The sequence below is a fragment of the Protopterus annectens genome, chromosome 7.part0 (assembly GCF_019279795.1).
Source record: "Protopterus annectens isolate FY-2018-M chromosome 7.part0, PAN1.0, whole genome shotgun sequence".
NCBI lineage: Eukaryota > Metazoa > Chordata > Ceratodontiformes > Protopteridae > Protopterus > Protopterus annectens.
The window spans coordinates 302821441-302847595 of NC_056739.1; the positions used below are offsets into that span (position 1 = coordinate 302821441).

At 40.4% G+C, this 26155-nt stretch overlaps 1 protein-coding gene across 1 annotated transcript in view; it reads left to right on the forward strand.

Annotated features, from left to right (window-relative positions):
* The window catches only part of MFSD4A (major facilitator superfamily domain containing 4A), a 1221833-nt gene that overhangs the window by 747465 nt on the left and 448213 nt on the right, over nucleotides 1-26155 (forward strand). Inside the window, exon 5 of the mRNA XM_044076823.1 lies at nucleotides 24596-24711. Coding sequence (XP_043932758.1) covers nucleotides 24596-24711 — 116 coding nt within the window. The remainder of the gene's footprint in view (nucleotides 1-24595; nucleotides 24712-26155) is intronic.

A 26155-nucleotide genomic window follows, 5' to 3' on the forward strand; every position in this document is an offset into this window, starting at 1 on the left:
TCCTTTTCTACTTTTCCTCTTTAGTTTCTTATTTTTGTATTGTAAAGTTTTCCATATCTGGATTCCTTTGTCTGTTTTTCTCTTCAAATATCTTTGGTGCTGCTCTTTTTGTTTTGGTTAGTTTTGTTTTCTCCTTTGTATAAATATTACACTGTATTAAATCTCTCTTTCTTTCCCATGTCCATATTTCTTCTTCAGATGTTTCCTGATCATTCTGTTTCTCCCTGCTTTGGGGACTCACTCCTTCCTGCTGTGATGCAACCTATCAATTCCTTCACTTCGCAGGCACCCCATAACTTCAACTTCTATTTTTTTTTTAACTTCTACTTTACTGAACTTCTTTTCTACATTCCATCTTTGTGATGTTATTTTTTTATTGTGAAATTTTCCATATCCAGATGCCTTTGCCTGTATTTCTCTTCAAATATCTTTGGGGCTGCCTTCTTTATATTGATTAATTTGGCTTTCTCCTTTGCATAAATATTGCATCATATCAAATCTCTCTTTCTTTCCCATGTCCATATTTCTTTTTTATACTTTTCAAATATCTCTTGGTTTTGTTTATATTTTTGCACTTCCTCAGATGCTTCCTTTTCCAAACAGATCAAGGGTTCCTGATCTTATATACTTTTTTTCACAAATCTGTTGTATTAATGAACTCAAATTTTCAATTGAAGCTTCTGACAGTTTTTCTTCTGGGAAATATTTTTCTTTCCTCTAATTTCTCTCTTAATCATTTTGTACATCTTGTGTCTAGAAATTCTGGGCTTTTTGCATATTAGTAACAATACATAATTTCTTTCTTATCCTCAGTAGTCCACTTTATCATCTTTATGGTTCTACTTTAGCCTATCAGTTTTTATGATTTTGTGGACTGCTACTTCTTTCTACAACAGGGGGGGGGCATCCTCCCCCTGGGCCTGGCCTGGCCCCAATATAGGAATGTTTCCGTATTTTGAGGATTCTACATTGGCATCTTTTCTAGTCTTGGCACCAGTGAGACTACCAGGATTGGGCACTTTTTTATCCTGGGTCTTGTGCGCCCAGCTATCTTTTTTAGTTTTTGACCTACTTCTGTCCATGATATATGCTATATTAATACAATCTCTATATCACTGTCGCCTTGGTAAGATTATGTGAAAACAGGGTCCACCTCGTGAAAGTACTCACCAAGACTTGAGGATGAATTCAATTGCAGCACTACTAATCTCCTATGCTTGCTGACTTTTCATCTCTCCATTTGGATATATTCTATATGGCTGTTGCTATTCTGTTGAAGGATTTGTTTGTGTCTTTTGGCTTTTCCCAGTTAGGGGTCGCCACAGCAGAACTCCGGTCCGCTAATGATTGGTAGTGGATTTTTACATACTGGGTTACCAGCCCTGATGCATAACCTTCAATGAAGGCACGCCCCATTCACGTATGCCTCCACACAGAAGACGCTCTAGCTGAGAATCGAACGGGACAACGTCTTGCTATGAGGCGACAACGCTACCACAGCACCACCACCGCAGTTGCTATTCTGTTGAAGGCTCTGCATCCAAAATCCCACTGTCTTCTTATTTCTAGAATTTCACTGCTGTTTCATCATCATTCCTTCCCATTTTGAATTGCATTTTTCTACTTGGGCTGTGTATATGAGACTTAACTGTATAGCTCTAAAATATCCCCTTTAAATCAGCAAGTCTAAAACACTTTGTTCTACTGGAAGAATAAATGCATTAAAGTATTTAGTTACCATAAGCTATCTCTTATTCATTTCCAGTAATTTCATACTTTATACTATATGGAAGATTTCCTACATCATCCCACTTCACAAAGGAGGTACCTCCACGGAAATATCAAACTATAGACCAATAGCTATACTGTCCCCAATAGCAAAAATTATGGAAAGATGTATCCACAAACAACTTCTTCACTACCTAACGTGCAATCATCTCCTATCCAACACCCAGCACGGCTTTCGCCCCCACCATAGTACAACCACTGCCCTCCTTTCCTTTGTCGACTCCATTAATAACAATCGCAATAGTAAACTTATATCCTCCGCCCTCTTTCTTGACCTGTCAAAAGCTTTCGATATGGTCAACCACCAGCTCCTACTGTCCACCCTTGAAACCCTGCATCTGGACACCCCAGCACTAACATGGTTCAAAACTTACCTAACTGATAGGAAACAGGCTGTCCTGTGGCAAAATAGACTATCAGGCCTCCTTCCCAATACCATAGGTGTCCCTCAGGGCTCAATACTAGGTCCACTTCTGTTTTCCATCTTCATTAATGACCTTCACTCAGTTATCCCTCAATCCACCTGCATACAATACGCTGACGACTCCACCTTAATCTGCTCTGATGCCTCCCTCTCCAACCTCCAAACCACCACTCAACTCTGTTTTTCTCTAGTAGAAAAATGGTTTGCCGACCTCAAACTCCTACTCAACCCAACCAAAACCAAATTACTATTATTTTTCCCCAACGTCTTCTCTACCCTTGTAAAAGAACTCCCAAACACAGATAATAATGCCTTCTGTATCAAATCCAATAATGGGACTATCATTACCCCTGTAACCAGTACCAAATTACTAGGAGTAACTATTGACCATAAGCTCAAATTTGACATACACATCACCCAAACAGTAAAATCTGTTAACAAAAAACTTGGATCCATGTACAGAATAAAAAACTTTTTAACTCCTACTGCTAAACTTACCATTGCCCGCACACATCTCCTCTCTACCCTCCTCTATGCCTCCCCAGTCCTTTCTTTCCTCCATAAACGTGAACTAAACATGCTCTCCCTGGCCTACCACCACATTACTAGATTTATAACAGGTTCTCCATATCGCACCCACCATTGTCATAACCTGAGGCAACTTGGGTGGTTGGAACTGCCCAATCTTCTCAAACTCAACCAACTCACTGAAGCATGGAAAATAATTAACCAACCAGACAGAACCCCCGCTCTGTGTAGCATACCGATACCATACACTAACCTAAATAGTCTCCGATCTTCCAACAGCACCCAGATCCTAACCATTAAAGCTAATAATTCTGGTGGCGATGCCCTCTTCGCCAACTCCATTGGCAAGCCATGGAACGCCCTCCCAATCTACCTTAGAAATACAACCTCTCACAAACAGTTCAAAAAGAACCTGAAAGAATATCTCAAGACACTATGGCTATGCCCATGTCCTGAACCTGACTAATCTAATATATCAAACCTTCATACCAAATCCATTCAGTCCCCATCTCCTAATTCTTGCTCCCATATCACTTATCTTGAAATACATCTTTACCCCAAATATAAGATGGTGACTCTTGAACTCGATATACTCTATTAGTAAATAACATTTCTCTGTAATGTTTTACCAGCCGATTGATCTTTGTCTCATTATACTTCTATGTAAATGGACTTTTTTTTACTAATCTTGTAAATGTACAACGTCTACTTTTTTATACTTTTTTAACTTGTATTTTTATAACCTGTATTTTTTATATAACTTGTTTTGATAACTTGTGTTTGAAGATTATGATTGGAGCTTTTCTCCTCGGGCCTCTACTGAAAAAGGACATGCATCCAGCTAGACTAGCCCGGTTAACAAATGTAAAATAAAATAAATTAAAAAAATAAATAAAAATAAATATATTTTACTGAACTACTTGCCATTGTACCTTTGGATTTTATGTTTCTCTCAGTAGACAATGTTCGGACCTCTCATTTTATTACCTTCACTTTGGTCAGATTGTTTCCATGGAAACATAGTAACAAAAACAGGCCGCAGCTCCAGACTCTCAACCTCTCAACTGGTACTGAACATTTGTTTGGTTAAAGAAAACAATTTTTTATATTGTGTTCTCTCAAGTTTTTTTTTTTTTTTTTTTTTTTTTTTTTTTTTTTGTGAATGCACAAGTGGGTTTTTAAAAAAAATGTCATTAGATTAAGCCAGTGGCATTAATGCAGGCATTCATCTATGTGAAACTATAAGAAAACATTTCAGTTTTATATATATTATAATCGGTGTACTTTTGCACCCCATCCCCTACCACAACAGCCTAAGATCATAACCTATTGACATGCTTTTCATCCAGCCTTTCTTCTCTTTTTACACTGTAATACATACATTTCCTAAAACTGCACATATACTGCAAGAGGGCCTCAAAGCAACTAATGACTGGTGCCAAAGTCATGGTCTCAAGCTAAATGCAAAAAATGTATTCTCATACCATTCGGCAAAAACACTGCCCCTACTGATTACCACATCAACGGTAACCCCCTAAGCACACAATGTGTAGTGAGAAACCTGGGTACTCAGGTTGATGATAATCTCACATTTGACCATCATGCAGCGGTAGTGTTCAGAAAACTTTTACTTGGTTCATCTCATAAGTAAAGGGATTACATCAAGAAAAAAGGAGGTTATTACCTCTCTGTACTCCTCCCTCATTAGACCAATAATTGAGTATAACGCCCCATTTGATATGTACCTCTCCAAACATCCACACCAACTGGAAAGGCCACAGAAATACTTCACAAAGAGAATCCATGGCATACAATACCTGTCCTGTGTGGACAGGCTCAAATCACTATCACTCTACTCCGTATCGTACAGATTGCTCAGAGGTGCTCTGTGTCTCACCTACAAGGCAGTCTTGGACCTTGCCCTACTAAAAATGCTCCATATCTGTAAGTCTAACTCCTAGTGTATTACTCGCTCAAAAGGCCTGAATCTAATATGCAACATCAACAAAACCTGCTGGAGAGACAGATTTGTCTCCCAGAGGCTACCCCATCTCTGGAATAGACTTCCCATACACGTCAAACAGAGTACCTCGCTGACCCTCTTCAAGTGCAGCCTTGATGAGTGGATGGGAAACCGCAAATTTGTCGCAGCGGTTCCACCTGTGTCCCTCACTAACAAGGGCGACAGGTGCTGACTGAGGTTTCTTTTTGGGGATAAACTCTTGGCTAGGCTTGTAAGGGCCCCAGAGCCATTAGCCTAGTATCCTTCTATGATGCTATGATCTATGAACGAAAAAAGAGAGAACAAAAAAGCACCTGTTTACTTTACTATCTTTATCACATACAATTTGTTGTTGTGTCTTTCGGCTTTTCCCAGTTAGGGGTCTCCACAGTGGAACTCTGGTCCGCTAATGATTGGCAGTGGATTTTTACGTGCCGAGTTGCCAGCCCTGACGCACAACCATCAACGAAGGTACGTCTATTCACGCATGTCTCCACACACAAGATGCTCTAGCTAAGAATCATCTTTATCACATACAACAATCAATGAAAATACTTTACTGTATAACATGCAGTTTATATCATAAAATGTTTTATACAAACACTGTTAAGTACAAACCTTGTTTTGCTTGCATTTACATTTTCCCTCTTTCTCCATCCCTCCATTTTAGTGTCCTTCTAAACATTAATGACATGAACTGGGGTGTATGCCTGTCAACCCCCCCCCCCAACAGGTTAACAAAGTCAACAAAAATCCAATCTTTCTCAGCCACTTTTTTTGTATAAAGCTGTATTTCACAAATGTGATTGATGCTGTATAGTCTCACATTTATTTGCTAATTTCAGTGTTGCTGGTCTTTTTACAGTTCATCTCCTTCTCCCAACCCCAGACTCTGGTTCAAGTCCAGTGTACTTCCAATTCTTTTGGTCAACTCCTGTGCTTTTTCAAGCATTTTCCTTTGGAACATTGAAAGAAGTTTTACTTGCAAAGTGCCTCTATGAGCCTTACTCAGAAGAATGAGAAACAGAATCTCCTTCTGTTTGATGGCTCATCCCTTGTCTGTATTTCCTCTTAGCCTGTTCTGCTTCAGAAAATTACTTTGATCCACCAAGGAAAAAAATATTCTGAAGACAGATGGATACAGCAGCTTGAATCTCACACCTACGTCCTGATTACTAGGATAAATTTGCTTTTCTCCTGTCTGGTGTAGAGTGAATAATCATTTTCCACATACATTCCACTGTCTTCGATTTTTCAGATTTTGGCCTTCTGCCACAGTTTTTTCAGGATCAACGTTTTCTGCTGGTATGACTGCATCTTTACTAATACAGGTCTTGGCCACTTTCTCATTTCAGTTTTGAAGCATAGACACGGTGTGCCCTTTCAGTTAACAAATCATGCTGTGGAATACTTGTCCGGTTACGTATTTGTACTTTCATAAAACAAATGCAGTCTGTTCCATCCAGTTTCTGTGGTAGAGAAAAAAAATCTCAGGTTCCCCCTGTGTGCTGTGTCCTCCAGCTCTACAATTCTTTGAAACAGCTCTTCTACAGTCTCATACTTGCACAGACTTTTCTTCATTTCAGCCTTTGATTTTTGCAGTTTTATCAGTTCATCTAAATAGCTGTTTAAAGCTTCTTCCTTTTTTCCAGCCCTTTACTTGACTTGATATGCTCCTTCAAAGTTTCATTTATTTTTATCAAATCTAAGCACATTTGACTTATTGTTTCCTATAAATTACTGTAAGGTCACCCCTTCTGCCAAAGCTAGAGCTTCAACTGCTATTTGCTGAACAACTGTGGGATTCTTTCTAAACAATGGTTTCTCTTCACTTTTTCTAGTTGATTTTCTTTCAGGTTCTCTAAATTTCTTCTTTCAATCCGGTAGTGTACTTGCTAGCCAGTAACTGAATTTTACTCAATTTGACAGTATTACAGGCTGTTTCTCAGTTTCTTTTTTCACACTGGGGGAGATGAAATTAATCTGTTGATCAGTGTGCAACCATTTTGGAATTCCCCAACAAGAAATCAGTTTTGAGGAGTACTTTAAATATGGAGGTAGAGCTAAAGGAATAGTAACACATGATATAATTTGTGCATTGAATAATACCTCATGAATGTTACACATTGGGCAAATTATTCATGAAGATAGTGAGAATAGGACCTAAGAGGAAGTTCTGAGGACCTCTTAACTGTCCAGGTAGTGAAGAAGAGGTCTGGTTTATTTATTTTCTTGCTGGTGTACATTATGAGAGGAAGCAAACTAAGAAATTGTTAGTAGAACAAAGTGCTTATCTGATAACCTAGAGATGAGATGATTATGAATGATCTTGTCAGATGTTTTTGACGAGTACAGGAAAATGGCATAAACCCAGCCATTATTAATGTTTGTCTAATGTAGTTCAAGAAAGAAAGTACAGCAGTTTAGTGTTGTGGTTTTGCTTAAAGCCAAGTTGTGCAGTTAAAAGGAGATTGTTGTCAGTATGGTGATATATTAATTGTTAATGTATTCATTGTTGATCTTGGAGAGTGCTGGAAGGATGTTTTACAAATCTGTATTGACCTAGGTCTTTTGTGGAGCCATCCTTATGGAATGGTGTTATGATGCAGTTTATTCCCTGAACTAGAAACTGGCTTCTCTGATGATCCTATTAATTAGTATACAAACTGGGTGGGATATGTCATTGAAACTAAATCTGGATAATAAGGGATAAACTTTATCAGATGCTGAGTAGTATATTTTGTTTTTAGCAGTTATTTGTGATTTAACATTTAAATTGGATGTGATACAGGGACTGATGTTGTAACAGTCAAGGTGTTATGGTTATTTGCTAGTGTTAAGCTAGAGAAATGTTAGCACTATCTTTACCACATCTAGAGGCCAGCTATTATGTAAGAGGTTTATGTGAGGGTGATGGAGTTGAGAGTTGCTAGAATTGTTTAGGGTTTTTAAATTGTGCTTCTGGTAGGATGATAAAATAATCCATCTCACTTTTTGATGCCTCTTTCGATTGTATTAATAAGTTGTTTATGGTTAGAATCATGCATCAGTCAATGTATTGAAAATGACCAATAGATTCAAAGCATTGTTTCATTCTTTCATTAGCATTTTGAAATAGAAAGACTTTTATTATTGTATAATCTTTAGTCTAAAAAGGACTACACTGCCAACGATTTTTAGGAAAGCGGAAGTGAAAATATCTGTGGCTGCATCAAAGCTTAGCAATAAATATTTATAAGCTGCAATTGCATATACTGCACTTTTGTATCTAGATGTGTGAAGTAAGGTGAGCTTTGCTTTAAGGCAGGTTAAAATTGCAGCATAATTGCTAAATGAGTCAGAGAGAATGCTGGCTGTGCAGAAGTTATGAAATACACACACATTATTGAATGGTTGTGTCATGTTTTACTGAACTTGAGTATTTAAAGTGTGTTCATAATGGACTGAGTATGCTGATGAAGGGTGTTACCTGAAAGCTTTATCTTGTATTCTGTGAATAAATCAAGTATTTGAGCTCTTTTTCAACTGTTTTGTCATCATCTGTCTGCAGAAGTTATCCCAGCTATATAGTAGTATTGAGTCTAGGGTACTGTGTCTACCTGATACTTTGTAAGTATGTGTGCTGACTTGTATTAGTTGAGTTTTACTAAAAATTGGGTGTGAGGATATATAAGGCAATTGCAGGTGAGGTCTTAGTCAAAACTGAAATCACCTAACAGTATTAATTCATATGAAACATTGTTTATAGTCCAGAATAAGGAATCTTCTGTGGTGTTTTTTTTTCTGCATTTGTTAGTAAGAGGTAGTAGAAATAGATTTGGTTGCGTTTAGCTGGATAACTATTGAAAGGAGTCTGTAGAGACATTATTCACTTGTATCTTTGTTATATACAAATCTTTTATTTTCAAAAAAAGTATACTTGATTAAGTCTGTGCTGGAAGATCGGGGTTCATATTTAGATGGGTGTATATTTTGTCAGATGGTGTAAAACAGAACTGAAGGCTTAGGTTGAACCTAGTAAATACTAAAATGTAGAACTGTGAATGGTATTTTTTTTGTGAGAGAGTCATTGCAGAAGAAAGTGGTGTATAAGAAAACGCATTACATTTTAAATAATATGTGCATTCATAGTTTCTCAAATGGCAGGGCAAGCTTCCTTTGGGATATGGCATTGTGTTTTTTTTCCTATGTGACATCATGCTAACTGTTGGAAGTATGACAACTAATCAATGCACTATATTGCAAATAGTAAAAGAATACTGTGTTAACTCAAATTGGCACAGATTTCCTTTCTTTCTGCATTACTAAATTAACTGGACAACGTATTTGTATGACATGCTTGTGTATATCAATCCACAACCTCCTCTTCCTATTTTTGCAAAGGGGTTGGGGTATCAGTTCAACAGTGACAATCATATGTAGCCAGTGTTCCTACCACTTGACGCCTATCCCTACCATGGTTGTTGTTCTGTAGCACACATGCACACTAACACCTCTGGCAAATTTAGTGTGTCCAGTCCACCTACTGCATATCTTAGGAACGTGAGAGGAAACAAGACCACCTGGGGAAAACCCATGCAAGCACAGGGAGGACATGCAGACTCCTCACAGAAGGCACCCCAGCCAAGAATCAAACAGGAGAACCTCTTGCTATGAGGCAACAACACTACCTGCTGTGTTATAGATATATGACCAATGGATATGATACAGTGCGATATGTAGCTAGGTATTATAATTGCTGTAAATAGCTCTTGATTTCTTGATTCTGTAAGTATGTATTATATGCTATCCACTGTATAGCATAATTGAATGCATTTATACTGTATTCACATCACGTGACGTGTATCTGTAGAATAGTAAGCGAAGTTCATTATACCATATGATATTACAAAATGTGAATTGTATATGCACCTACTTGGCCAAGTTTGTGGCTGAAAATGGTTTGAGAACCAGACTACCAATCCAGTCAGGATAGAAAGATAGACAGATAGAAATATAGATAGATAGATAGACAGACAGACAGATAGGTAGATAGAGATTTTTTTCCTGTTTCATATGTACGCACATGTGCATTACTTTGTAGCATATGCTATTTTTATATGTGGAGGTCCAAAGTATATAGGTTCATAGGTGTACAGTAGGCCATTGGGGCCTCTATAAACCAAGCCAATCATCACAATTTTATCCTATAAGTTTGTACTTTAAAGGTTATTTTAAAGGCTGTATGTAAGTTAGGACACAATTTACAGGCTGCTTGTGTCCACTAGAGATGTGGGTGATAGTCTGGAGTGTATTTCTGATTTCCCACTCACTAGTCCAGGTTTCTCTTGAATAGGGTTAGGAAAAATCCCTACTTTACATGGACAAGAAGCATGCCCCAGAGAAGGGGAATTCTCTGAGGCACTTACCTGTACCTCTAACTTCTCCTTCTTATGTCACAAGCAAAGTTTAAATCTTAGATCATGTATTTCTGATGTTATTAATTTTTTGAATGTACAAAATGTCCATCAAACTAGGATCCAAGATGCTTTCCATGCCAGCATAGATCACCTTTTACAGTCTGTAGAAAACGGGGTATAGAGATAGGGCTTTGAGATTATCTTCATAGGACATTCTCTTTATGCCCTGTATTTATTTGTGAGGGACCTTTGTGGACATTACAGTTGTTGTATGTGCCTGGTCAGTTACATACCAAGGGGAGTCTTCTACTCAGTCATGGGCCTGATGAGAGCCAAATGCAGTGAAACAATGATTTCCTTGGGCCTAGATGACATGCTCTTGCTTATAAGTTGAGTTACATAGAATGCCAGGTTACTATCTACATGTGTACACAAATGCCTGATTACCGATTCTACTTTTGGTGATGTGCTACTGATGAGGTAATTTCCTACAGTGTCTGACTTCGCAAAGGGTAATAGTATACATTTCCTGGCACTGAGTTTTAAGTTGTGGCTTTGGCACCAGTCATTTGTCTGTGTTAGTCTTTCCTGTAGGACATTAGTGTTCTGGGTAGATTCAATGACTGCTCCTAGCTTGCAAGCATCTGCAAACTTGGTCAGCCAGATGCCCTTGATATTAGTCCTGATTTCCAAGAAGTAGATGCCAAAAAGGAGCAGAACCCAGCACAGAGCCGTAAGGGACTCCACCAGTAACCGTTCTCTTTGTGAAGTGGTCTCCCCTATCCTAACTTCCTGGGCCCTATCTGAGAGCCAGCTGGCTATACAGGCCGTAACATATGGGTTTTTATCTATAATGCGTATATCCAAGAATTTGTTTACAGTGCCCAAGAGGGTATTGTATCAAATGCGATAGCCAAAACAAAGTACATAGTATCCTACCGTTTAGCCCTAATCCGTTGCCTTGGTGACTTACAGTTGGAGCCAGTGTTTGAAGGTTTTCTGTGTCCTTATTAGTCATTTCCATAATTCTTTCAGTGGTTTTGCCTACGAGATTAGTTAAATTTATGGGTCTGTAGCTCCCGGGGTCTGTTGATGGCTTCCCCTGTGCAGAGGGATGACTGTTTCAGTTTTCTATTAGTGCGATGCAAAGCCTGTCTGGAGGCTGTGATTAAACAGTGACTCCAGAGGTCCTGATATGTTTTAAACTGTTTAGGAGACATCTTGGGATGTTATCAGGGCCCATCGATGCAGTGTTTTGGCCTTTGAGAGCGCATCTAGGACCTGCTATGCTAATTGTGGGGGAGTTGTCTGATGGCATTTCTTTGGGGAAGGGTAAAACTGGAGCTGAATTTTTCAGCCAGCAAATTTGCTATATTTTCCAGCTCGTTGTAGGTGGCACCATTTATAATCAGTTCTGCACACTATTGTGTGCTACCTTTGACATTTTGGACATAGCTAAAGAAAGCCTTGTGGTTGTCCTTTTCCTGGGAGACTATCTTTATATCAAATATGGCTTTAGTAGACTTAATTTGCCCTCTCATGTGTTTGTTTAGATTGATGAGGGTGGTTATACCATGCTGGGTATAGCACTTCCTAATCTTGAATATGACTTTAATTTTTGTTGTACAACATGTTTATGTTTGGATTCCGCCGAGTTGGTCTGTTGTCTGAGTTAGTTCTGGGTTTATTTGTAGTAAGCAATGTTGTCTCTATGTTTTTATTGACATGATTGTACAGGATTTACTGTGAGCAATTCTGCACAGGCAGCTGTGTTCTCAGGGTTTGGGGGGCTTGACATTTTGACAAGTTATCACTTAGTAGTAGGAAGTTTGCTTTAGAATAGCTCCTGAAATGTGATAGGGTATCTGGGCTCCCAATATTGAGTTTTATTATGAAGGAGACTGCTTTGTGGCCTGACCTTACCTGAGAGAACACTACACTAGCATTCACCCTTGTTTGTGCGTACCAGGTTGAGTATGTTTGCCCTTCTAGTGGGCATAAGGACTATCTGGTCCAAGATGATTGTTTATAATGTCCAGGAATCTCTTAACCTGTAAGTCTGGGGTCATGTAAATATCTCATTTTATAGTGGATGTATTGAATTTGCCCCTGAATATGGTATTGGGTTGACTGATTAAAGCCTCAGTAAGTTTCCGTATAAGTTATGGGCTTATTCCGTCCTACATGGTGGCCTATTGCTTGCAAGGATATGATATGGGACTTTACCTTTGGAAATCCGGACATTGAAAAGCTCAAGTGTGACATCTTGTTTGACTAGTCTTGAGGTGAGTTTGTTGTTGATGTAGATTGAGACACCTCCACCTTCAGTCCCTACCTGTGCATTAGCTGGCCTGAATGTGTGGAAGGACTTGTAGCGTAGCACTGCTAGGGGTGCTGTCTGTGGCTTTAAATTATATTTCAGTAACTATGCAAATGCCCACATTCTGAAGGGAGCCTGGAGGGAGTTGAGCTTCTTGTTTAGGTTCCTGGCTTTGAGCAGTAACACTTAGATTCCCTTGGGTTGGTTTTGCTATTTCTGAGTTTGGCATTGCCTAAAAGAGGCACTATGGGTCAGGACAGTGTTTTAGTCACTATTCCAAAGCCTAGAGGGGACACATTTAGACTATGCTTGGCAAAGCAATGTTGTCTTTTGACTATAACCCCCTCATGCTGACAAATACTGCAACCCCCTTAGAATGACACCAGAAACCAAGCCAATTGTTAAAGTTAGTCATCTTTTATTTGTATTGTGACCTCATCCTTAGAGAAGGTAGAATGGTAACTCATTTCTTGACAAATACCACCCTATGACACACAGTCCAAGAGCTCCTTAATGTCTCTTCATATAGTCTGGGGAGGTATTTCTCAGGTCATTTATACCAACATAGACTATGACTGAGTCATACTGGTACTTGTGGTCCAATGAATTCAGTGTGCGTGGGTGGTTTTGTGGATCCTGGCCCTGATAGACAGCTGACTGTGATTTTTTACTTATTCAGCCTGATGACTGAGACAGTAATTTGTCTCATAGTGGAGTGACCTGTGATTAGAATATTGGGTAGTGTGTTGGTTTGCCTTATGGGTTTTGTAGTTGAGGGTCCTAATAAGTATGGCTATATGTGTTGTGTTGAAAGTTGTTTTAGTAGAAGACTTTTGGGGTTGTTGAGAATTATTTTTGTAGGATGAATGTCTAGGAGGTCTTTGGGGTTTAGGAAGGTTGATTTTTAAGGGCTTCAACATATGTTGGTATGTGTGTTTTGGGTCAGTATTATGTATAGTGGATGTAATGCTTATGTTGCCAACAACCTGATTCTTATTTTGAGTGCTTTTGTGCGAGTGTCTTGATTCCAGTAATATTTTGTAATTACATCTCTCATATACTGTATTAATTTCTCTAAGGGTTAGTTGGTTATCAGAGAACATGAAACAATTCCTACATTGTCTCAGGGTGCCTGTATCTACCAAACTGCCAGGTGAGAAATTGAGAATGTGCTCATCTGTGATGTCCATCCATCTTTAATATACAGGAGAGGCTCAAAAATATGATAAGATATTGGGTGAGTTAGGGAAGAAATGGCTACAGAGGGTCCTCGTAACATTCTAGTGCCAGAGTACAATTACAAAAGGATTATTTATTTATTTTACTTTTGTTGACCGGGAAAGTCTGACTGGACACAGGTCATTTTTCAGCAGAGGCCCGGGGAGAAAAGCTCCACATAAGTAAAGACAACATTGACATATACAGTTAATACAATGGTAAGAGATCACATGAGCATGGTGACCAGATCACATATTCACAACTCTGGGCAGTACAGAGGTATCAAATTCCCGTCATAATGTTTGAAAGTGCTGGAGAGGGTGATTAATATACTAATACACAGAGTAGTAGAAAGTTAGATAGAAAGTGGCCAGTTCAGATTTAAGTCAGGTTGAAGCACAACCAAGCTGATGTTTGCAGTGAGACAGTGGAGAAGAAGCTGTAGATGAAAGGGAGCTCAACAGGCTTTCCTAAGTTTGGAGAAAGTATATGACAAGATCCCAAGATAGCTAATTTGGACAGTCCTGAGAAGGTTCAAAGTGCCAAAAACATTGATAGTATTAGTTCAGGCTATGTACAAGAGCCAGTGACACAGAGGGGTTACCAGGTATGTATCAGAGTTCATTTCTGAGCCCACTGCTGTTCATACTTGTGATGGTCTGTGTTAGTAAACAGATCTGAGGTGATAGATCACCAAAGCTCCTGTATGCAGATGATGTGGCATTACAGTCAGACTTTGAACAGGAACTTTACCAAATGATAAAGAAAGGGAATAAAATGCAAAACTGAAGGCACATGGTTTGAAAATGAGTACAGACAAGACCGGTGTCATGGCAGCAAACTGGGAAATCTGAAGAAGATGAAAATTAAGATAAAAGGGGAAATAGAGGAACAGGTTAACATCTTCAGGTACCTAGGAAGGGTGGTTGAGAAGATGGGAAGTCTAATTGAGGAGGTCAAAGCTAGAATCAGAGGGACTGCAGTCAAGTGGCACAGAGTGTCAGGGGTAGAGTGTGACAGAAAAATGTCAAAGAAGCTGAAAAGTGAAATATACAAAACAGTGGTGTGACCAGCACTACTGTATGGTACAGAGACCTGGACAATGAAAGCAGAGCAGTTCAGCAAGATACAGGTATTGTCAGCTAAGTACCTGAGATGGGGGTAGGATGCACACTGTGGGACAGATGAAATGTGGAAATGAGAGTAGAAGCCAAAGCAACCCCAGCTGCAGAACAAATCAAAGAGTAGAGACTTTGGTGGTTCTGGCATATGTACAGGAAAGTAGAAGACATGGTGAAGAACATTTGGGAGAAACAGGAAGATGGCAAAAGGAAACGAGGCTGTCCAGAAAACAGTTGGGTGGATTATGTGAGAGAAGACCTGTGACAACCAGGTGTGACTGTCAAAGAAGGTAGGAAAGTGGCAATGAATTGACAGAGAATGTGACAGTTGATGCAACACCCCTACCGCATATTGAAAAATGTTAAAATGGGCTTGATAATGATTAAGAACAGAGGCTGAAAGACTTGTTTGAGTAGACTAATTGTGACAGAATCAGGAAAACTGCTCTTCTTGGTGGGACATGCAGAAAATATATTCTTGGGAATTACAGGCTGTGCACGAATATGATAGACGTATTGAAAAAGATAACATGATATATGATATTGGTGAAGACTAATATGAGGTATGGAAGTATATTAGAGGAAAATTATCTTGAAGCAGAATTTTGCGTTATTTAGAATATGTTTATGTGATGGTTGTGATGGCAAAAAAGGTAGGAGCAATTTTTTTAATTGTAAGAATATAAATTGGTTTGGAGAATTTGTTAGAAGAACCATGCTTGGCAGTATTAGTGAAGATGTGGTTTATGGATGATGTGAGGAAGAAGGGTGATATGAAAGAGGAACAAAATAGTACTAGATGCGTGGAAGATATGGTTAGGACACTGTGGGCGGGTACTGTACAAAAACAGTCGGGAGAATGAGGGAATGTCTAACAAAGTTTGGATATAAATTTAGATTATAGATAGCTATGAAATGTATGAAGTTTCTCATAACTTCATTTTTTTTGTATCAGAAAAAAATTCTTCCTGGGACTCAATTGAAAAGAGGTCTTCCCAGCTGACCATTCTTGGGTAAAAAGCAAGTAAATGACTTGTGCTTTTTAGTAGTGTCTCATTTAGTTCATTACATAATTTAATGTGTATTTTTTCTCAACAATTAGGTATATTGCATTTTTGTAAGGTTACAATACTTGTTTTACAATCTTCAATTGTGTTTTGTATTTTTATATCTTATCTGCTTTGTTATCGCAATCAAATAAACCTCTCTGCTCTTCTTCTGTTTAGAAGCCTGGAACCTCATTCTACATCTAGCTAAGTTATCATCAATATAGGCAGATGGGGATGTATTAGCTTAATGCATCTTTTGAACATGGCACCTCAAAAATGCAACACCTCTCATACTGCAATGCATTGCCAGTGTGTTGGTATACAAATCCAAGTACATGATGTGTGGAAAGAACCCACAGCCTTCTGGCCTTGCAGCATAGCAAGCAATATTTCTAGCTGCATAGATGCTGACACTGTAGGAACTACTAAAACAGTCTAAAAACTGGCAACAAATGTAAAAAAATGAGTTAAAATAATTATGCAGTGGGTGAAGGACTTAAAACAGTCTTAAGTATTCAGGTTATACTTCATATGTAAAGGATATTTCTGATATAGGGCTGTAACATTGTGGGGCTTAAATTTACGAAGCTGGAAGTTTCCCCAAGTATTGCAGTTATCTAAATCAAAATTCACATTGACTTGCTAATTGCAGTTGTTATGCTTTTCATTACATTTTTGCTGTGGCAGCTACCGAAAGGGTCTTCTAAAGTATTTGGACCTATGGTGCCTATAGATAAAGCCTTAGCTGTACCTTTGTTGACCCAAGTTTGATTAGCACCTCTTGTGCTGGGAGGGCAGATGGGGAGAATGAGAGTGAGATTCAGATGCTGGTTTGCCCCTTCCGCAGGGAGAGGCAAATAGACCAACTGCACTACTGACCACAGTTTGCAAGCTGGAGTTATAACAGGTTGCAACTGAAGTGGGTTATAGTCACTACATATTGCAGATATAACAGGTGCATTCTCTCCCCTTCTATCATGTGGCACATCTAGTTTCCTGAGCAACAGTAGCACACAACCACTGGTCACTGTGAAGAGGGGTTAGTCTTGAGGGTGGCACAGACACAACAATCACAATGGCTTGCTCTTTACCTCTCCTCATTCTTGGGGAAGAAATGAACCTATTCCATATTGGGAACCAGTGGGCTTTAGGGTTCTTGGCTGGCCGGAGTGTGAGCTCACTTTCACAGGGCAAATGAGTTCAAATATAAAAATCCCTGATACAGAGAAAATCCAAAGAAACAAACATCCAGAGAAACAGTAAATCAATAGATTTAGTTTATTTGTAAGCGCTTTTGCATTTAAAAAATTGCTTAATCAGACAACCATCACTAGACAAAAACTGTGTAAATAGTAACATATACACATTTCATCCAATCACATTTCTAAAAAAAGCCCTCCAAAATTAACCAATTAACCCTTAAAGGAAAAATACATTAAAGAAACAAAGAGCATTAAAAAGGGGAAATGTGTTATCCAAATGGAAAAAGGTAGTGCAGCCAGTATTTTTATTTCTGGGGGGGCTGTTTTGGGAAGCAAAAAAAATAAATAAATTACATCTTTATATTTTCAAGCATGCATTCAGAAGACAGTGATTTTTGCAATTAAAATGTGACTAAAGAAGTAAATAACATCTGCATCTTTTGTTCTGTAAAATTTTGAAACATAATATGTATTGTTTAAAAGATCACATTATGTAATGATAATATAAACACTGATATTCCAAGTAAACGAAAGCTCTGATGTCAATTTTCATTCTGTCCTCAACTGTTGGGTTCAGATCCAATCCTCAGATCTGACTCTGCCATTACTAAAGCTCGCAGCAACTAAGAAGCTCTCGATCTTGTCCCTTACATTTCCCATTTGAACCAGCAGCTAAATGTTAGCTTAAATATCTTACATGGAACTGTACTTCTAGTAGCTATTACCTCCGCTAGATGAATTTCAGAGATTCAAGCCTTGTCGTCAAAACCTCCATACTTGATCTTTCACAAGGATAGAGGTACGCTACGAACAAATGCCTCCTGCCTTCCAAGGTGGTGTCAGAATTTAATATCAATCAGTCCATTAATTTGCTGGTATTCTTTCTTAATTTTGCAAACAAGGGTGAATACATGTTCCATTTATTGGATTTTCACAGGCAATTTAATTTCTACCTGCATGGAACAAAAGAGATCACAAAAACAAATTATGTGTTTCTTTTGCTGAATTGAAAATGGTAAACCAGTTGCAAAAGTAACTTTAGTCAGATGGCTAACTGATTCTATTTCATTTATATACGACAAATTGGGTACTACCTTGCCAAAACAAGTACATGCTCATTCAACTAGATACATGGCAACTACTTCAGTTTTTCTATTCAGAGCTTCCAAGGACAATATATGTGCAGCAGCAACTTGGGCTACTCCCCATACCTTTGTTTCTTATTATACATTGGATCTGGTCTCCGGGGGTAGAACATCATTTGGTTCAACATTGCATGGGAATATCCATCCTTAGAGTCCACCCTGGATTATAGGTAGCTGGGAACCTTGTCCCAACAGTTGAGAGATAGAATGAAAATTGGCAACATTAGATAAACAATTTATGAACTCACCATAATGTTCCATCTGTGTTGTCCATTTTCATTCTTCCTTAACTTCCCGCTCACCAGACCCTATCCCTTCTATTCACAAACCTCTGGAAGAATGATTTCTTAGAGAGACATCACTGTCCTTTATATTGAGCTCCAGATGTAGTTTCTTCCTTTATGGAACAGATGCAAGTTTAAGATGTCCTTCAAGAATGCAACTGCAGTCCTGACATATGGGTTGTCCTGCCTCAGGCAGCCCTTCGGTTGGCCAGATTCCAAAGTCTGGGTCCGGCGTCGGCCGATGTCGCCTCCTCCCCGACGTCAGAGTGGCTGGAGTACAAAGGCATCAGCCGACGCCATCTTCTCCAGTCTTTCTTGCCGCGCGGTGCCCAAAGCAGAAGCAGTTCGCAAGTGCCGGTCGGTCAGCTCCTGTGTTTTCAGTTACCGAAGACATCTAAAAGCTAAGTACCCCGTTGGGGAACATTTTTTCTTGCCTCAGCCGATGTCAGAACAAATTGAGAAAGTTAATAATTGTTTGTCTTGTGGTAAACAAATACCTCATAAGGACTTTCATTCTTACTGCCTCCCTTGCCTGGGCCCAGACCACGACGTCTCTGCCTGTGCCGCCTGTGCTTGCTTTAATAAGCGCACTCTCAGGTGCCGGGCAGAGTTTGCCGAATACTTTTTTGGTGAATCTTACACTTACAACATGCCGTCGGAACAACCGACAGCACAAACTACCAAAAAACAAAAGGACCGGGACCGACATCCTCGGCCCGCGTCTTCCACCGATATAACGCCTAAGCCCTCTGCGAGTGCTTCGGTCCCTTTGGAAACGGTAATGCAACCGCTCCAGGCCGACGACACCGCGTTAACTCATCCCTCGGTCTCGGAGGCTACTCCGGTGCCGGTTGTTGATTTTCCTCCATAAACCGAAGTTCTGGATCTACCCGACACCATTCCAGTGGACAAAGTTACCCCTGCACGTGGGGCAGCTAGGCCTCCTGTATCCATGTCAATCAAGGCCTTTGCACGTGCTAAGGCCGCCAGCCAGGCCAAGGCCCATCTCAAGCCTGCTTCTCAGGCTCCTCCTTCTGACAAACAAATCATGTCTCTGGCTGCAGATCTTATTTCTCTTATTAGGGGGTCTCAGTCTCACCCAGACAGAGGTTCTCAGCCGCCTGCAGAAAAAAGGCCTAGAACTGAGCAGGCAGACAACCTCTCTTCAGATGAAGCCTCTGGGGATTCAGAGCATTCAGAAACCCAAGAAGAATCCTTCCAGGCCTATGAGGACTCTGATGCTGAGGAATCTATTCCCTCTGCCTCCCCTCCAGAGGATTTTTCATTCGGTGAAGTCCTCCACTCCATGAGGGAGCATTTTAAGTGGCAGGGTCAGGAATTTTCTGATTCCAGGAAGAGGTTACGTACCTTCCTTAAGTTACCCCAGCACAGACCTTTAGCTGTTCCGCCAGTTTTGGATGTCCTGGATGATGTTTTCTCCGACTCCAGTGCTTCCCCTGATTCTCTCCCTCCTGCTCCTGTTAAGCCAGACCGATATTATAGGGTCCCTGACACTCACAAGCATCTCTTTAAGGCCCACTCTGTGGATCTAGAAACTATTTCACAGGGCCCCAAAGGAGTGGCTACCTCCTCAGCCAGGAACCCACTGCCAGCTGACAGGGAAGCAAGGTCCCTGGAGAGATGGGGTAAAAAAGTCTATACATCTACCACCCTTGCCATGAGGTCTCTTAACTGCCTTTTTCATATGTTTCAGTACCAGGATTATTTACTGGATGATTTGCAGAAAAAAGATAGCCTCTCCTGAGCCTATAGATAGAAAGGCATTGCAGGATTTGGTCCATAATACACAGCAGGTTAGTAATCATTTTCTACAGTGTGGTTATGATGCATTGGAGGCTTCATGTAGGGCAGCTATGACAGGGGCTGTTATCCATAGACATGCTTGGTTGAAGGATCAACCGCTGCCAGATCATGTTAAAGTTAAGCTCCTGGATGCAACTCTGGATAAACAGAAGCTTTTTGGAGCTAATGCTCAGGATGTGTTGAAATCTATTGAAGAGAAGGCAAAATCAGTTCAAACAGTAAAGGATTTCCTCCAGGTTCAGCCGGAATTGGCCTTCAAAGAATTGGTCCTTTCCAGACTCTGACAAGTCTCAAAGGGGAAAGAACAGGCGTGCACGAGGTAGAGGGCAATACAGAGGCTCCTACAGGGGACGCCAATGGCAACCACAAAATCAAAGAAATGGCACAGGTAGTACACCTGCACCACAGGGACAATCACAATGACTTACCTTTCACTCCGCCTACCAAGGCTCAAAGAGAAGCACCTATAGGCGGAAAATTATCTCTGTTCTCAAAAAACTGGCACATTATAACAAAGGACAATTGGATTCTGGACATAATAGACAGAGGTTACAGGTTCCACTTCCATACCTTACCAACAGGACAAGGCATGCCAAATCTGCCACAAAATCAAAGGGCAGAGGCACTCATAGAAGTCTCAAAGCTATTACAAATAAAAGCAATAGAGAAGGTTCCTCCTCAGGAACAAGGCCAGGGATTTTATTCAAGACTGTTCCTTGTTCCAAGAAAAGAAAAACAATGGAGGCCTATACTGGACTTGTCCATTCTAAATACTTTTCTCATGGTGCCAAAATTCAAGATGCTGACGTTACAGCAACTTCTTCCCATGCTGGGCAAGGGGTCTTGGCTGGTTACTCTGGACCTCAAAGAGGCATACCTGCATGTCCCTATCAGACACAGTTGCAGAAGATACCTCAGATTTCTTGCAGGAACAGAGCACTATCAATTCTCAGCATTGCCGTTTGGCTTATCTACTGCACCCAGAGTATTCACGAAATGCCTGGCATCAGTAGTGGCACATTGCAGACTCCAAGGGATTCAAATATACCCTTACCTGGACGACTGCCTAATACAAGCAGACAGCAAACAGACCTTGATAAAACACTTGGATTACGTCATTCAATTGCTGCAGGCTTTGGGATACACAGTCAACATTCAAAAATCAAGATTACTGCCATCCCAAGAGATTATATTTCTAGGAGCAAAACTGGACACACAGCTACAAATGGCTTTCCTCACAGAGGAGAAACAAGAACATTTAACAGCTTACTTCAGAGGCCTAGCAAAATTAACCCACCTGACCGCAAGGAAGACCTTGCAGGCCCTCGGATTCATGGCATCTTGCATTCTTCTAATCCCTCTAGCAAGACTACACATGAGAAAGCTGCAATGGTACCTAAAAAGCTTGTGGTCACAACACAGCCACAACCTAGAAGACATAATACCACTCATACCATGCCTGCAAAAGGAATTTTTGTGGTGGGCTCAAGCAAGTCACTTAAACGAAGGCATGCTTTTCAACAAACCTCAAACAAGTCAAACTATTACAACAGACGCCTCAGACCTTGGATGGGGGGTGCACATGGACGGCAGATGCATTCAAGGGCAATGGACTCCAATGGAGATGCATCAGCACATAAATCAAAAAGAGATGTTGGCAGTGATACATGCAATAGAAGCCTTTGGAGAATCTCTTCAACAAGGTCATCTGCTAATAAGAACAGACAACACCACTGTCATGTGGTACATAAACAAGCAAGGGGGCACTCATTCCTACCCCCTCTGCAGACTAACAATGATTCTTTGGGAAAAGTCCCTGAAACTGAAAATCTACTTGCAATCCCAGTTTGTTCCGGGCAAGGACAATGTTCTGGCAGACAGATTGAGCAGAAATTTCTTGGATCCTCACGAATGGATGCTACACCCTTGCATTTTCGCACAAATAGCATCTGCATGGGGAAGACCAGACATAGACCTCTTTGCATCTCATCTCAATCATCACCTGGAAAGGTTCTGCACAAGGATACACCATCCTTTAGCTTGGAGAACGGATGCTCTTTCCTTCAGCTGGAATGCTCTAACAATTTATGCATTCCCTCCTCTACCTTTGCTCACCAAGGTGTTACTGAAGATCAAGGCAGAACAGCCAAAGGGAATCTTGATAGCTGCAGACTGGCCAAGGCAGCACTGGTATCCACTACTATTGAGCATAACTCACTCCAAACCGTGGCCCTTGCCTCAATGGCCTCTGCTCCTGACTCAACACAGTTACAAGACTGTTCATCAGAACCTGCAAACCCTAAAGCTGACAGCTTGGAGAGTTCCATGACTCAGACCCATGATCCACTCTCCAAAAAAGTTCAGGAAATTTTGCTGGAGGCATGCAGACCCTCCACCAGAAAAACCTATACGGCCAAATGGAAGAGATTCACCATCTGGAATGTCAACAAGGGACAGGATGCATCATTGGTGAACATGCCTCAGATATTGGAATACTTGACAGAAATGTTTCACAGTGGCCTCTCATATTCTTCCATCAAAATCCACGCTTCAACTATCTCAGCACATTATAACTGTGATCCACCTGTGTTATCGCATCCTTTGCTAAGACAGCTTCTAAGAGGCATAAAGAATATCAAACCTCCAAGGAAGCTACCAATTCCTGCATGGGACCTCAATTATGTCTTGGAAAAATTAACTCTTCCTCCTTTTGAACCAGCAGCATCTTCAGAAATGCAATTTCTCTCATGGAAAACAATTTTCCTGTTGGCAGTCACTTCAGCAAGAAGAGTCTCGGAGATACAGGCCCTCATGGCAGTTCCTCCCTTTATCAACTTTCATCAGGACAGAGTTTCCCTTAGGACCAATCCTTCATCCATGCCTAAGGTGATATCCAGAGTGTCTCTAAACCAAGCAATTCACCTGCCTACTTTCTTTCCTAATCCTCAAAATAAAGGGGAAAGGTTGCTGCATACTTTAGACATTCACAGACAACTACGCTACTACTTGGACAGAACAAAGTCCACCAGGAAGTCTGACCAACTGTTTGTAGCCTATGCTGCTGGAGTGCAAGGGAAAGCAGTCACCAAACAAACTATCTCAAAATGGATTGGACACTGCATCAGATTCTGTTATTCTTTTCATGGAAAAAGTGTGCCAGCTAATATTAGACCACACTCCACCAGAGCTATGGCCACATCCACAGCTTTTCTAAGAGGAGTGGCTACAAAAGATATTCTAGAGGCTGCTACATGGAGCTCCATACATACATTTACCAAACACTACAACCTGCCATTATACTCCAGATCCCGAGCAGGCTTTGCTTCGGCAGTCCTGCAGGGCCTTCTAGCTACACCATCTCTTGCTTAGTCCTACCACCCCCAGCTTGGCTGTGGTATTCTCAACCCATATGTCAGGACTGCAGTTGCATTCTTGAAGGACATAGTACAGTTTTGTACCTACCATAAATGTAGATGTCCGATAGATATGCAACTGCAGTCAGGTTTACCCTCCCTCCTTCCCCTCTTTTTTTTTTTTCCCATTTTTGGGTCCTTACTCCCCTCACCTATCAGCTGGGGATATATGTTATGGTGTATCTGTTTATTACCGTTGTGCATGTCTGATTTTATCAGTTTATCCATTCACCAAATTTAGCCTTCATTGAAGGGCACCTGGCATCTGGGGCAAGAAACACTGAAGAAGATGGCGTTGGCTGATGCCTTTGTACTCCAGCCGCTCTGACGTTGGGGAGGAGGCGACATCGGCCGACGCCGGACCCAGACTTTGGAATCTGGCTGACCGAAGGGCTGCCTGAGTCAGGACAACCCATATGTCAGGACTGCAGTTGCATATCTATCTGACATCTACATTTATGGTAGGTACAAAACTGTACTTTTTCTGTAGTTATGCATGCTAAACATTTCCTTTGTGGTAAATTCAGCAAACATGTCTTGTGCATTGTGGGTAAGGGACAAGCTCAAGAGCTTCTTGATTACTGCGAGCTTTAGAGACAGCTGAGTCAGACCTGAGGATCGGATCCAAACCCAACAGTTGATGAAGGACAATGGACAACACAGTTGGAACATAATAGTGAGTACATAACTTCTTTCTATCATCAGGGAGTTGCATAGAAATTTATATGCAGTTCACAAACTGCATCATTTAGTTAAGTTGTGTATTTTCTTTCTAAGGACATGAATAAATGCCTTGTGATGTTTGAAAATGTAGAATAAACTGTTCTACCAAAAAAAATGACTTAATGATCTCAGACCTTGTTTTTCAAATTTTGTAGGTGGGCATGGTGCATTTGACTGCTTTAGCAGCCCCAAACTGGAAGATGCTTCATTCCCATACTTCGCTGTTCACATCACTGCTGCAATGGTACTCTTCATGAGTGATGGCATTATAGTAAGTATTGCCTTTGGTAAGGAAGTATAGTAAAGACTGCCTGTGGTAAGTAAGTATAGTAAGGATTGCCTATAATAAGTCTTGCCTGCCACTAAGATGCTGCTTATGTTCTATCCAAAAATGTTTCACATAAAGATAGACATGCTATGAGAGAGAGGGAAAGAGACTGCACATGGTGGAGGAATATGGCTTATACATCTTGAAGAAAAAGAGCTTCCTAGAAAAAGTGCAAGACCCTCAATGAAAAAAAAAAATCATAATAATAAATTGTGATAGACAAAGTACTACAGTGAATCCTCTGAAGCTCTCTATAATCCTGGGTACAACTAGTGGTTTAGGTAACTGAGGCAATGGCAAGTGAGAAAGAACAAGGCTATTCTTAGGTGGTGGGGTGCATGCACTGGCACAAGCAACAGCCTCAGCTCCCTGTAAGAGGCTATTGGAGTCAGCCACAGAGCATGTCCTGAAGGGTGAGTGGAGCAGCTTGCCAATGTCCGTCCCTTGCAGAAGTAAGGAACTGTTTGTCACAATCTGGTCATCACATGTCCCACAAACATTGTGTTACAGACATGCATAGGTAAGGAAAGGACAGGGAATACAGCAATAATCCTCCTGGCAAGCAGCATGATAAGGACCCCAAACATCATCTCCTCACTGACCCCAATCATATTCAGAGCAAGTCTACTGCAGGCATATCTCTCAACCTCTTACTGCTAGAAATCTGGACAAAGCCTGACAAAATGGGGATACAAAGGCCTAAGAATAGGGACAGATTTTAAATATTGCACTTATAAACTTAGAAAGTTGCTAGCTAGAATAGCATGGTTTGTGTTAGCATACATTTTGAAGGATTTGAAGTATGAATCTCAAATGTATTGTCATTATTTAGTGACTTCAGTCCTCAGATCATTCCAGTAATTTGCCAGAAAAACTGAAATTTTATAAGGAAAAGATGAAAAATTTGAGGCAAAAATCTAGACATTCTGCAAAACTTTACAGTTGAGAGATATGACTGCAGGGCAGGCGGGGTAGGTAGACCCAACAACTGAGAAGAGACACCAGGGTTTGCTGATGGTCTGTTGCAGGGAGATAAAAACATTTTCAAAAATAACCTATTGAATGACCAGTGGTTTAGAAGGCTTTCAAAAATTAGCTCCCTACAGTTTTAACCCTTCATGAATTCACTAATGGCATTTGATGTTACTTACCATGTATTTCATAAGCTGCACCAATTAATCTCAACAATCTGAGGAGCTTAGTAGGGGAAGTTGGTCTGGAGTACAAGCCCCCTCCTCTCCCCTCCACCTCAACTGTAACCCTTTCCAGAGTTACATGTCATCTACTGTAAAGTAATTGACAAAAAACACATATTCTGATATTAGTTTAGTCACCTCATGGTTTCCTTTTTGCTGCTGTGAGTCAAAGCTACATGAAGTGGAAATAG